Here is a 14,856-nt window from a genome sequence, read left to right on the forward strand (position 1 = left end):
TAGATCCATATCTGTCACTGTGCACAAAACTTAAGTCCAAGTGGATCAAAGACCTCAACATAAACCCAGTTACTCTGAACCTGATAGAAGAAACAGTAGGAAGTACTCTTGAACGCATTGGCATTGGAGATCACTTTCTAAATATAACACCAGTAGCACAGACACTGAGAGAAACAATGAATCAATGGGACCTGTTGAAACTGAGAAGCTTTTGTAAAGCAAAGGACACAGTCAACAAGGCAAAGTGACAGCCTACAGAATGGGAAAAGGTCTTGACCAACCCCACATCTGACAGAGGGCTGATATCCAGAATATATAAAGTACTCAAGAAATTAGACATCAAAATGACCAACAGTCCAATTAAAAATGGGCTATATAGAACCTGGAAACAATCTAGATGCCCTTCAGCTGAAGAATGGATAAAGAAAATATGGTACATATACACAATGGAGTACTACTCAGCAGAGAAAAACAATGACATCATGAGGTTTGCAGGCAAATGGATGGATCTAGAAAAAGTCATGCTGAGTGAGATAACCCAGACCCAGAAGGATGAACATGGTATGTACTCACTCTTAATAGGATACTAGATGTAAAACAAAGTTGACTAGATTGCTACACAACTCCAGGGAGGCTACCTAGAAAACAGGACCCGAGGAAAGACACAGGGATCGCCCAATGACAGAGAAATGGATGAGATTTACATGAACAACCTGGACGAGAGTGGGAGTAATGAAGGGCAAGTTTTGAGGGAAAGAAAGCTTAGGGGAGCAGGAGATCCCAGCTGGATCAAGAACAGAAAGGGAGATCAAGGAATAACAGACCATGATAAATGATGACCACATGAGAACAGGAATAGGCAGAGTGCTGGAGAGGTCCCCTGAAATCCACAATGATACATCCTCTGTAGACTGCTGGCAATGGTTGAGAGAAAGCCTGATCTGACCTAGTCTGGTGATCAGATGGCTAAACACCCTAGTGGTCATCTTGGAACTCTCATCCAATAACTGATGGAAGTGGATCCAGAGATCCTCAGCCAGGCCCCAGGTGGAGCTCCAGGAGTCCAATTGTCGAGAAAGAGGAGGGACTGTTGAGACCAAGATTGGAAAAGCCCAGGGACAAATAGCCAAATGAATGGAAGCACATGAATTATGAACCAAAGGCTGTGGAGCCCCCAGCTGGATCAGGCCCTCTGGATAAGTAAGATAACTGAATAGCTTGAACTGTTTGGGAGGCACCCAGGCAATCGGACCTGGACCTGTCCTTAGTGCATGAGCTGGCTGTTTGGAACCTTGGGCTTACACAGGGACACTTTGCTCAGCCTGGAAGGAGGTGACTGGACCTGCCTGTACTGAATCCACCAGGTTTAATGAATCCTCAGTGGAGTCTTGGCCCTGGAGGAGATGAGAATGGAGGGGAGGGGCTGGAGGGAAGGTGGGGGTGGGGGCAGGAGGGGGTAGAACAGGGGAACCCATGGCTGATATGTAAAATTAAAACACAAATATAATAAATTTTTTAAAAGGAAAAAAATTACAACAATGAAATTCTCAAAGAATTAATAAAATATTTTTTAATATCAATTTACACTGCTAATGTTATGATATGGAACTTCTTCTACAAAGCATAAGATACTTGCCACTCTCTGACTTGTGAGTGGTATCAGAAAGTGCTGTGGTTTACATGTCTGACAAGATGGAGAATTATCCTCCATTTTCTAAATGGAATCAAAGACTGTTTAGAAAATTATCTCTTAAGGTCAGGCACAGTGTGTAGCAAAAACAAACTAACAGACAGACAGAAACAGATTTTTCACAATGTAGAGTAACAGGATGGGTTTAGCCTCAAGTCAACACTCCCCTGTGCTCTTTGGAAGATATACCACTGTCCTTTCTCTTATTTCTCTTCAAGTTGCTGTGTCCCAACAACATATTAATCTGCTCTGAAATGTCAATCATTCACCAAAATCAAATGTCTAAATACGAATTCATTGACCCTCTTCTTCAGTCTCCATTGTCTCTCAATGTCATCATCATCTACCCAGCTTATTCTCATTTGTTTCTAGTTGTCAAGAGTGAATTGCATATAGTTATCATAAACTGTTAACTTTTTAATTTATAATGTGGTATGGCTGAACCTAGTTAACTGAAATCTATTTTTAGGCAGCCTTGAGAGTTGTCTTTGATGCTGAACTCCTCAGAATTTCTAAAGCACTCTGTGAACTATTGTTTTTACCTCTCTGTCTATTGAAACTGTCTGAGTCTCAAATTTTCAGAGGTCCTTGTCATCTCCTTGGTACATTAAAGTAAACATTTGATAATGTGTGTCTGTTTTCCAACTTTCTCTGTGGAAATTCTCTGTATCTGTGGTCAGTGTCATCTTGATAAAATGCCCAACAACTGAGGTTGCTACCGCTGAAAAACCTGTTTCTGTGTCTCCATCTAAACACTCAAATAGTTTCTAGCTGCTCTGCTAAGAAAAAGCCAAATCCTTAAGTCCAATATGTCTATCCCTCTATCCTGAAACTCAGCAAGAGTCCTCTATCCTGCTTTTACATATATATGCATGAATATATGTGTGTGTGTGCTTATAAAATCGGTTATCACATGGCCTTTTCAAACATCTTTAATATTAGTTATTTCTCCCCTCATGTCCTTCTCTCCCCTACCCTACTTCCAAGCCCTTCCCTATCCAAATCTCTCTCCATTTTCCTTCATACTACCTGTGTTCTATTTTCCTGCTTCCCTTAAGATCCTTGTTTCCCACACCCTATCAGCTCCTTAGGTGTCCTGTAGAAATTATTCTTAAGACTGTACAAAAAACTGTTTACACACATACATTAATATCTTACATATGATATATAGATTTAAGTCATAAGACTATGGAGAATCTGGTTTGAATAGAACATTCTATATAATTGGGATTTTTTTATCTAAAATGATATATTATTTACAGGAGGTAGATTAAAAAGCATCCTTTTCATCAACTGTTGTGTAGCATTTCCCTTCAAACTGAGAAACATACTTGTTTTAGAAAAAGAGGAGCTGCACTGTCTAAGGCTGCATCTAAACGTAAGACATGCAAATGTGCCTGTGAATACTCAAGCATAAATTTTCTGGGAAACATGATCACATACACACACACACACACACACACACACACACATATGTATGTATATGGATTTATGTTGGTAAATGGCAAGTTTTACCTTTCTATCTTCACATGCCAGTTTGTCATACCAGATTGAGTTTCCCTGAAGCTTGCATGCAAATTTCCACAAAAATTGATAGAAACAACAATGCAATCATAGGGCTAATGTGTACAACTCTTTTGTTACATTTAAATGTTTTTAAACATAAAATTATTGAGAATTGGGCTACATGCAATGTTATTGACAAAAGTAGCATGTAGAGCAGTTATAAAAGCTATTAATAATTTTGATGTTCAACACTTTAGGCCAAACTAATCCTATTTATCTATTCAACTGCAAATATTTAAAATTTTAATGACATGTATTTATTTGCATATATATATATACATATATATGTATATATATATGTGTGCGTGTGCATGTGCGTGTGCATGTGCGTGTGTGCGTGTGTGTGTGTGTGTGTGTGCGTGTGTGTGTGTACATAAGTGAGCACGCACTTGCCTCTGTGTACCTGTAGAGGTCAGAAGACAACTCTTGTTGGTCAACTACTCCTGAACATACTCTGGTAGCAGTTGACCACTCAGTGTCATTCTACTTGAGAAAACTGATTTCCCCTCTCCTAGCAGGTATAAGTGACAGTTCAGTTGTTAACCCTTACTTTAGGTAAGGGTTCATTCACTCATTCATTCATTTTTTTTAAATATAACAAAATCAAATACAATAAGACAAAAACTATCACATTAAACTCAGACAAGACAAATGAACAGAAGGAAAAGAGCCCAAAAGAAGGCAGAAGAATGAGAGACCCATTCTTTGCAAAGTCAGGAATCCCATAAAAACACTAAACTGGAAGCCAAAATAAACACACAGAGGACCTGGTGCAGACCTGTGCAGGCACATTTTATGCTACTTCAGTCTGAGTTCATGTGAGCTTGGCTCACGCTGGTTGAGAGGGCCTTGTTTTCTTACCCTCCATGGCCTCTGGCTCTTACACTCTTTCTGCCTCCTGTTCCATGAGACTCTTTGAACTCTGAAGGAGGGATTTGATGAAAACATCTCATTTAGGGCTCAGTATTCCAAGGTCTTACACTCTGACTAATGCCTGGCTGTAGGTCTCTGTATTTATTCCCATCTGATTTCCCCTCTCCCAGCAGGTATAAGTGACAGTTCAGTTGTTCACTTTTACCCTAGTGGCTAAGTACTTATTCATTTATTTCAGTTGATGTTTCTCATTATTTATCAGTCAAATACCAATGGCAGCTTATAATTATGGAAGTCCCTAGAAAATAGCTAGCCCTCAAAAATTAGAATGCTGATGTATAATGGAGCACAGTGTTCCTAAACAAGGTGGCTATAGACAATGTTGACTATCTAGCCGTACACTCTTATGCAAGGGAATGTGCACATAGCACTGGACCCAAACATGAAACTGTCTGCCTTCATATGGATCTCACAAAACATCCTGAGTAAGAGCTCTGTGCTAAAAGAGCAGAGTAGTGGCTCATACAGTGAACTTGGGGTTTGTTGTTTGTTTGTTTGTGTTTTGTTCTTGTTATATAGTAAAGAAAAAACACTTGAAACTTGTCACAAATGTTTATTTCTTTTTCCTCGAGTGTTTTTTAATTAATTTTTTTTCATTTATTTTACATTCCAGCCACAGTTTCCCCTCCCTCCTCTCTTGCCATTCCTTCCCCCGACCTCCAGTCTACCCTCCCAATCCACTCCTCCTCAGTTTAGAAAGGGGCAGGCTTCCCATGGGAGTCAACAAAACAACCTGAGGCAGGACCAAGATCCTCGCTCTGCAACAAGGCTGGGTGAGGCATCCCAGCATGGGGAATAGGTTCTAAACAGCCAGCTCATGTGCGAGGCACATGTCCTGATCCCAATGCTAGGGGATCCCACAAACAGACCAAGCTACACAACTGTCACCCACATGCAGAGGGCCTAAGCAGTCCCATGCAGGCTCCCCCGCTGTTGGTCCTGAAACCATGAGCTCCCACAAGTTCCTGTCAACTGTGTTCATTTCTTTCTCAGTCTTCTCAGAGCTCCTAGAACTTCTTTATTCCTCAAACTATAAATAAATGGATTTAGCAAGGGGATTATTATTGTGTAAAATAAAGAATACAGTTTTTCCTTATCTTCAGCTGGTCCAGACCCAGGACGGATATAAATGAGGAACAGATTTCCATAGAACAAAAAGACAGAGAGCAGGTGCGCACTGCAGGTAGAGAAAGCTTTGCTTAGGCCCTTCTCAGACTTCTTTTTCAAGATGGCAAACAGCACACGGGTATAAGAGACTACAATGTTTATAAATGTGAAAGCTTGTATAAATATTGAGCAGATGAAAACCACAAGCATATTAAGAGTAGGATCAGTGCAAGAAACTGTGAATAATTGTACAATTTCACAGTAGAAATAATGTATAACATTGGACCTGCAGAAGGTTAATCTAACTAACAACCCCACATGAATTGTTGAATTCAGGATACCTATAAAATATGTAACAGTTATAAGCTGAGTACAGAGCTTATTGGACATCACCACTGGATAAAGCAGGGGGTTGCATATGGCTACATAGCGGTCATAGGCCATCACTAGCAGGAGGAAGCATTCTGTGGTTGCACTGGAGCAAAAAAAATAAAATTGGGCGAAGCAGTCACTCAGGGATATCTGATGATCTGTAGATAAAAAATTAACAAGCATCTTGGGGGTCACAGAAGATGAAGTGCATGCGTCAGCAAACGCTAAACTGCTGAGGAATAAGTACATGGGAGTAGAATGAAGGTGAGTGTCCTTCCAGATGAGAGCAATCAGTCCAAGGTTGCCCACCATGGTGACAAAGTAGATGATGAGGAACACCAAGAAGAGGGGCACCTGTAACTCCGGTAGCTCAGTGAGTCCTGTGAGAACAAACTCTGTCACCAGAGTCTGGTTTCTTTCTGCCATATCTAACCTGGACAGTCACTAAGATAGAAAAGGTGAAAAACAACCAGATAGAATTGTAAGATGGGGGGACTTTTGTGTTACAAATATATTCCTATGTGATGCTTCTCCAGTAGTATTAAATGTTTGCTTTCATTTCCTTACTTAAATATTCACTTAAAGTTTCCTATAATAAAAAAGTAACTATAAAGCAACATGTAAACTTAATACCAATACTTTACTTTTCAGTCTAGCAAGGTTTTATATACCTGCATATATTCATCTTAAGGTTCATATGAAAAATTGGTTTCCATTCCTAAGGTTAATATAAGGAGTAAGAGCAGTCAAGCATACTTAATATATATAGTGAACTAAGTTAAAGGCTTAATGAACAAAACACTAAGACAAGAGCCTAAGAGGTCAGAACAGAGAGATAAAAATAAATTTTAGTGTGTATATGACTGATATGAACCAATAAAAATTTAGATCTAGCCTGAAAAGAATGGCTGTAACTGCCAGCTATGTGTCTGGAAATAATAAACTAGGCTCCACTTTCACACCATGAAACACAAAATTTAAAAATTAACACATAGCAAAAAAAGGGGCAGCTTAGCCCTATTATCCAAGGAGGAAACAGCATACAATGAACAGCAGCAACAACAACAAATGCTACTTATAGACAAAGAACATATAATAAATTTGAAAATCGTATTTTAGTGTATATATGAAAGTAATATAAAGATTTATATCCATATTCTGACCACAACAAAATAAAAGATGGCTAATTTGGAGCATACAATTCACACACACACACACACACACACACACACACACACACACACACACACAAAGAGAGAGAGAGAGATCCCTTTACATATATAACACATCAGAAGTTAAAATGTATAAACTATCCACTATAAGTGAAGATGATAAAAATGATATTCTCATATACTAATTGTGCAAATAACAGCGCTACAGGTTTACTGAAATGGATTTCTGAAAATCCATTTCAAATGAAAATACCTCTCATATATTCTTTTTCTATACCCTACAAATAAAAGCATAAATTAAATACACAAGGATTAATCCTTCTCTCTCTCTCTCTCTCTCTCTCTCTCTCTCTCTCTCTCTCCTCTCCTCTCCTCTCCTCTCCTATGTAATGCATTATTTTTCAAGGTGGGAAGGGACACATATATCCAGGATGAAGGTAGTAGGAAAAAAAGTTCATAATATGGACTAAAATTCAGTGATGAAAGAAGAAATAGCAATTACATTGGAGATCGACAGAAAGCATCAAATCTCAGGAGTGACATATAGACAAATGAAAATAATTATAATCTCATTATTGTCAGAGCCAACAATTTTGTGTAAAAACAAGCATTTTAAAATATATTTTACATGTTGGTAAAAAATTCTAAATACACTCTAGTGTCTTTGGCGGATGGGGTTGTTGTTTTGTTTTGTGATGGGAAATACAGGAAAGAAAGGGAGGAGATGAAAAAACACAAGCAATAAATCCAATTGAGAGCCCCAACAGGAGAGAATCTCATAAAGCTTGAATCATTTCATGAACAATCAAGTAGTAGGTATGCATGCATGTGTATGTGTGTATTGTGTACAGTTATCAGAAAGAATGGCCTTTACATGTTAATGGTGTAGAATATAGGTGGAAGCATAAGAACACTGACTTCCTGTTGCTGCCTTTGGGAATTTCTGAACTGAAAATCCAACTATAAACCAGGAGCTCTTCACCTTTAATTTTGCACCTAAAACTCAGCCAAGTTGGCAATAAGCCCTAGGAAAAGAAATACATTTGCTTACCTGTGGTTCTCAACCTTCCAAATGCTGTGACCCTTTAATACAGTTCTTCATGTTGTGGTGACCCCAACTATATAATTATTTTCAATGTTACTTCATAACTGTAATCTTGCTACTGTTACCAATTGTAGTGTAAACATCTGTGTTTTCCTATGGACTTAGGTAGGGTACACAATCCATAGGTTGAGAAGAACTGGCTAAGATATTTTAAGTGAGGAATACTTTTAGCATAGAGAGTAGATACCTTTTCTAAAAACCTAGGACTTACCTTTAATTATATAAGGTAGAGAATCTGTTAGATTGGCAAAAAAAAGAAAGTTACTTGTCCAGCAATGTTCTGATGAAACTTATTCCTGTGTTGTTTATTTCTGACCCTGCCGTGAAAGGACATGTAATGTAAACATGAATTGTGACATTTTTCATGCTCGACAATTTCTGAAAGATGTCTAGTTTTTGGATGAGTATTTTTTAAGGAAAAATAAATGCAAAAATAAGTGCTATTATGGTTCCATTTGTAGAAAGCACAAATAATTTGATAAGAATACTCAATACTTAAGACAAATTTTAATTATAATAATAGAAAACCTATGTTCATCTAATTTTAAAATATCAGCTGTCAGAACAATTATCAGCATGGGAAATGAACACTGGATGTTCTGTCTTCACTGAAAATGTGAGAATGGGAGCAATGTGGAATTCTTTTAAGTATCTACAAGGACTCTATTATTTAAAAGAGAACCAAGTGCTGATTATTATAACTTATTAGATACATATACTCTAAGAATTAAGATTCTTCATATCCTCAAATTATTGATATTCTCAGTTTCATATCATGTAGAATTCATTTGAGGTAAATGCAAATAAGCCTTGTGAATTTGTGTATAAAATATACAAGGAGGGAAAAGTATCTCCTAGGTTTCACTACTCTATTAATTAATGAAAATTTCTTAGCAATGCTGTCCCTTCCATCATGAAATATTAGTGGAACACCAGCAAATGAGCATCAATTTATGTGCCTCAAGCTGTTTGGGTTTTATTGTTGTTGTTGCTGTTCTCTAACAGAAAAAAAGTGCATCTCTATAACAGTGGGAATTATGAAAATATCTCCACTCTCACCCAATCCCTGGAGAACAATGGAAAACTGGAACCATGCTCATTCTCTGGAATTACCGTGCAAAGTACAGAACGAGGTAGTGTTATTTGTATACAATTTGTTCCTCAAAAACTCCAAACTGGAGCAGAATAGCATTTCTTTCACCTACTGTGAACCCACCCTTTAAATAATGTTGAAGTTCCTTGAGTATTTCCAAGAGACTCTCAATAGGATGAAGTCAGCATTGTTCTACTGGGCATTGCCCAGAATCATTAAATCATCTACACAAAGCTACAATTAGGAGTACGCATGTGTCCTCAGAAACTCTGTAGGGGCTTGTTTAGCAGCTATGATGAGTTTACAGTGAGTTTGTTTCCCTTCCTGTTATTTTCCATAATTGATCACAATCGAAATTGCCTAATTAACTTTATTTTCATGTGAAAATCCCAAAGGTGCTTGACATTTAACAAGTTCAAACCTGAGATGGTATTTCTCTACCCCATTCCTAAGCCTAACTTTCCTCCTGTGTTTTTCTTAGGAAACCAACTCTTCTAGACTTTGTTAACTGAAGGCTATATTGTATCCATAGATTTGTTTCCTTGTCTATGATTAAACTCAAAAGTCAGGTCAGAAACTATTTATTACTTGCTTGGACTTACATAACCTCCTAGCATTCTCTCTTACAACAGAGCCATCAAATCCAATTTCCACACTAAGAATGGTAGTTAAATAATATACCACCACCTTTTACCACCATTCCAAATGCAAACTCTCCTCTTCTTCTTGTTCCTAACATAACAACTAATATTCTTAATAATCCTAGACCAGATGTTGAGAAATATACATAATAATTTGCTGAACACAGTTAAAAGGATTTTTCAATATATCTGTATATCATTTTACTGCACTGTTAATTGCTTTGTTGTTCTTTTATAATATCTTAGTAGATTGAAAGAAGCTCAGTTATTGTTTATGTAAGTGCAATATTTTTGTTTCTAACAGGAGGTAAATTCAACCTCACCAATTTAGAGACCCACTGGGCTTGATTTTACCATTCAACGATTTTCCCAACTTGACTTTCTACAGTGTCTATTTTCTCACCTGAATAAAGCCAGAAGGAAATACTTGACCATGGGTTTTGTACATGAAATTACTATTGGCTAGAAATTTAAGTGGCTAACTTCAGTCACCTTAATTATCTTTAATGCCCCACTATGTATCTAACCTAATATCCTTACAATTACTACGTAAAATATTTGGAATGTATTAGCATGATTCTGCAAACCAATGAGTTAATCTAAAACTGATTTTCAAATCCAGATTTCTGATGACTTAAGAAACTCCATAATTAAAGGTTTTCATCCAAGTAGGTGGTATTAGGATCTTTTCTTCAATGGTCTGTCTTAACAGAGATCATGACATTTAGGGGTATGCCTACATATGTGTGCTTATGTTTGAACAGTGTTCTCATTTCACTAAAATGTTTATAAATCAGCACTCTTATACATTTAGATTTTTAAATCACCTCAAATTCCTTTTCATTTGTAATTTGACTATATTTTAAGACAAAGGCTCCTGCTCTACCAACATCAACAATCAAGCTTTGGCACCAGTTCAAACACATCAATGAAGAGTTAAATAACAGTAACTACCAAGGAGAGTAAATTTGATCAATGTAGCCATGGTCGTGATTAAGTAACTCAAAATACATCTAGGGATACTTACATGAGCTTTGAATTTGAATAGAAAACAGTTGAAACAAAGGTCAAGAGATATACATAATTAGGCATACTGTTAAAGATGTGGGCACATTGACCATTGTTTCTGTTCTAACCATACAAGGTGAGAAGTCCCTACTACTCAAAGGGACAATCTGGTTCTCAATGGATAATTCCTGATTCCCAGAGTGAGGACTCTCCTTCAGAGATAATTACTCTCATATGGAAGATGGTCCATCTTGTGAAGCTTTCCTATTCCTGGATTACAAGGTGACTGAAGATTTGAAAGAGCTTGTCTCTCACACTTCAGTTTTAAAGGGAAATAAAATGAGCAGTATGAACAGCCATGATTCGCATGCCTATAGAATCAACAGGAATCTGACCCAAAGTACAAGGCCCAAAAAAAGAAGGTGATGTTTTTAACAAAGGCAGCTTCTAGGTTCCCATTATATTTAGACTTCAAACGTTTTTAAAAATTAGATAAATTTCTTGTTAAAAGATAAACACCTATGACTAGAACTGTGAATGCTGGTTTTCCTGTTACAGGTACCAAAAATTTATATTACATTGTTAAATGAGCTGTATAGATACAATACAACAAGAACAAGAGTAGAAATGTATGTACAGAATGTTCTAACAAAAACAACCTTAAATTTGTATCAATGTACAAAAATCCATGTCAATGTAAAATATTTAAAACTAGTAGTTGCTTTTTTGGTTTAAAAGTAGATACAATAATCTACCTTTTTAATCCTATGTCTATATCCCACCTTTTTCTTTTTAGAAAATGATTTCTAAATCTAATCTCCTTTATTAACCTTTTTTCCTGACCATTATCAATAACAACTTGTAACCAACCCCTCTAAGCAATAACAAATATCCATACCCACTGAACAGCAAAAAAAAAAAAAAAAAAAAAAAAAAAGAAAGAAAAAAGAAAAAAGAAAAAAAATCACCCCACCTCTTGGGAATATGGGCATTGTATTCTTAAAATTACTTCCTGCTGTCTGGGGGTGACAGCTTCTTTAGAGGACCCTGAAAAAATTGGGTTAATTGTCAAGTCCTGGGAGAGCTGGCTGTAACATTTGCTCTCCAGTGTCTGTGTGATGGGAAAGTGCAGGGCTTGTCTCAAGTCCTGGCTAGAGTAGTCTGTGAGGCTGGGCCATCTCTGCTAGCCACCTTGAAATTGTCCTGAGCAGTATGTAGTCCAAAGTCAATCTTTTATCAGCTTAGTGGCATTACCAAAATCCAGGTGGAATCATCATTGTGGGGCCCTCATCATCTTTTTGGAGACTTCAGAGATTGCTGTTAGGAAAGTTTATCATTCACTGTAGAATACTTAAACATCATTAATATCAAAACAGAAAGTTTAAATTTTAAGATAGTACTATACCTAAATAAAAGATTTAAAGAGTCAAAGTATGTTTGAAGGGTAAGAAATTTGTGACAATAGTCCCTCAATTTTGGTCTTCTTCTGTCCCATATCTAAGATAATATCATCCCTTTGCTTTAAAATCCATATAGGGGAAGGTGTAGAGAGTAAATTAACCAGGTTGCAATTAAGCTGAGGATCCAAAGGATCCACATGTGCATCCTATAATTTCTTTTCCATTAAAGCTAATTCTCTCTCACCTTTAACTGATAATTCTCTACTGAAATCCTTGTCACATTTTAATGTTTGAAACAAATTACTAACTTCTTGAGTTGTTAATGCAATTGTCAGCTATAGATAGCTAATGACTCCCAGTAATTTTTGAAAGTCACTAAGAGTACACAATTGATCTCTCCTAATTTGTTCCTTTTAGAGTTGGGCTTTTTGTAAGTCTATTTTATATCCTAGGTAATAATAATAATAATAATAATAATAATAATAATAATAAATAGAATCTCTTCTTTTTATTTTTTCAGGACCAATAGTAATCGCCAATAAGGCAAATTTTTCTTTATTTCTTCAAATATTTTCTCTAAAGTATCTACATTTGAATCAGACAATAAGATATTGTCCATACTGTGGTAAATTATAGATAGAGGAAACTGTACAATAGTCATTTCCAACAGCTATTGTACAAAATATAGGCACAGGGTGGGACTATTTGACATTCCTTGTGGGAGAATCTTCTATTGATATCTCTTAATAGGCTGAGAATTATTATATGTAGACACCTTGAAGGCAAATTTTTCTCTATCCTTTTCTTGTAAATGTATAGTGAATAAACAGTCTTTTAAATCAATAACTATAATAGATCATCCTTTAGATAATAGAGAATACAAGGAATTCCAGGCTGTAAAGAATCCAATGACTGATTTACCTTATCAATAGGTTCTTAGATCTGTTACCATTCTCCAGTTTCCAGATTTCTTTTTAATTAAAATACTGGAGAATTACAAGGACTGTTTGATTTTTCAATGTGTTTAGCATTTAGAACAGCTGTACCAACTGTTCTAAGGCCTGTAATTTTTCTGATGTCCAAGGCCATTGTTTCACCCAGACACTTTAGTCAGTCAGTTTAAAGGAAGGGCTGTTAGTAACTTGAAAGATCAACAGTTGGTGTGCCTTGTTTTTGTACAACCTGATTGATCAGTGACTGTTCTTGATAATACCTTCTAGTATTTTTCTCAGAAACATGTCAGTTTATTAATTATTTCTGAGATTGAAGAAATATTATTCATTGCTATGTTAACCACATATGGCTTTTCTTTTCCTCTCTGGCCTTCTGCCATATACATTCAACCTAGCTCATACTTTATTTTACCTGAGACAAAGTTCAAATCCCTAAAAGCTGAACATTTACCTCCTGAAGAGGCCAATTTGGATGCCAAGATTTGGGTGCAATTATTGTTACATCTGCCCCCTGTGTCTACAAGCTCTTTGATTAAAATATTATTTGTTGGTACCTATAGCTTTGGTCTTTGATCACTTATAGAAGTCTGCCAAAATATTCACTTTATGGTTGCTCCTGAATTTTTGTTTTATCTTCTAAAGCAGTTCTATCATCCAGAGCAGTATGGTATTTTACAATAAGCATTAGATTCTTTAATTGCTCTGGGTAGGAGTTTTCCCCACTGTGACAGGAAATGACTAAATCAAATTTGACATGGGGGCCTGTGGGAGCCCCCCCAAGGCATTTTATGATGACAAAGTATTTCCCTGTCTGTCTCTTGTTGATCTGCATTCATTTGTACAATCTTGTTCTTTGTCACTCTTTCTGCATACTTTAGAAGGCAGGGGCCTTCTGTTTGGATTTTTGCTAGGAAAAAACATTGTTTCTAGGAGTGCCCTGTCTACAGTCCTTTTTTAGGTGACCTTGTTTGCAACAATTAAAATACAGACATTTTGATTTTTCTCCAAACCTATGGAAATCATCTCTCTGATTCAAGCATCATCATGATTATGAGATTCAATACTGAGTGTATCTTGGATCCATTCCTTTATGGGTGTCGATCTTGCCTTTAAAGGCCTAATTATCCTTTTGCATTGTGAATCAGCATTTTCAAAAGCCAATGATTCAACTATTATTTGTCTAACTTATGAATTTGGTATCATTCTATTTACAGCTGAAGTCAATCTTAGTAAAGAATCAGTAAAGGTTTCTTTCGGGCCTTGTATAACTTTAGTAAGTGACTCAGTTCTCTTTCCAATTTCTTCAGTTCTATCCTAAGCATTCAAAGCTGCTGCACATCATACAGCCAGGGTGTATTCATCATATATAAAGTGTCTTTGTACATCCCCATAATTGTCCTCTCCAAGAAGTTGGCCTTGGGAGATTTCAATACCTCCAGCCCTACTTCATTGTTCAATGGTCCTAGCCTCATCTTTCCACCAAGCCCTCCACTCTAATTGATGACCAGGTTCCAATACTGTTGTAACCAAGTCTTTCTAGTCTCATGGAACAATTCTCTTACTAGTTGACCATGAATTTAACATCTGCTTCACAAAAGGTGAATGCATACCATATGAGACTATGACTTCCTTAACTCTCCTCAAGTCTAACATTGTTGCAGGAGTCTAGTGAGTCTAGTGAGTGCTTCCATAGTCTTGGGGATATCTGTCATTTGGTGGTTGTTCCTGGGTGGTGACTGGATTAAAGTTGGTTGTTTGATAACCTTGGGATATTCCTCTTTAATTTTATAATGTAGTGGGGAGGTTGGTTCTCCTT

At 36.7% G+C, this 14,856-nt stretch overlaps 1 protein-coding gene across 1 annotated transcript; it reads right to left on the reverse strand.

Annotated features, from left to right (window-relative positions):
* Positions 1–5,167: 5,167 nt before the first annotated feature.
* On the reverse strand, positions 5,168–6,103 carry LOC118594128 (olfactory receptor 5AC1-like). The gene has a single exon (XM_036203945.1). It carries the CDS (start codon positions 6,092–6,094, stop codon positions 5,168–5,170), a length of 927 nt encoding a protein of 308 aa, XP_036059838.1. The 5' UTR covers positions 6,095–6,103.
* Positions 6,104–14,856: the final 8,753 nt, after the last annotated feature.

This window comes from Onychomys torridus, chromosome 12 (genome assembly GCF_903995425.1).
Source record: "Onychomys torridus chromosome 12, mOncTor1.1, whole genome shotgun sequence".
NCBI lineage: Eukaryota > Metazoa > Chordata > Mammalia > Rodentia > Cricetidae > Onychomys > Onychomys torridus.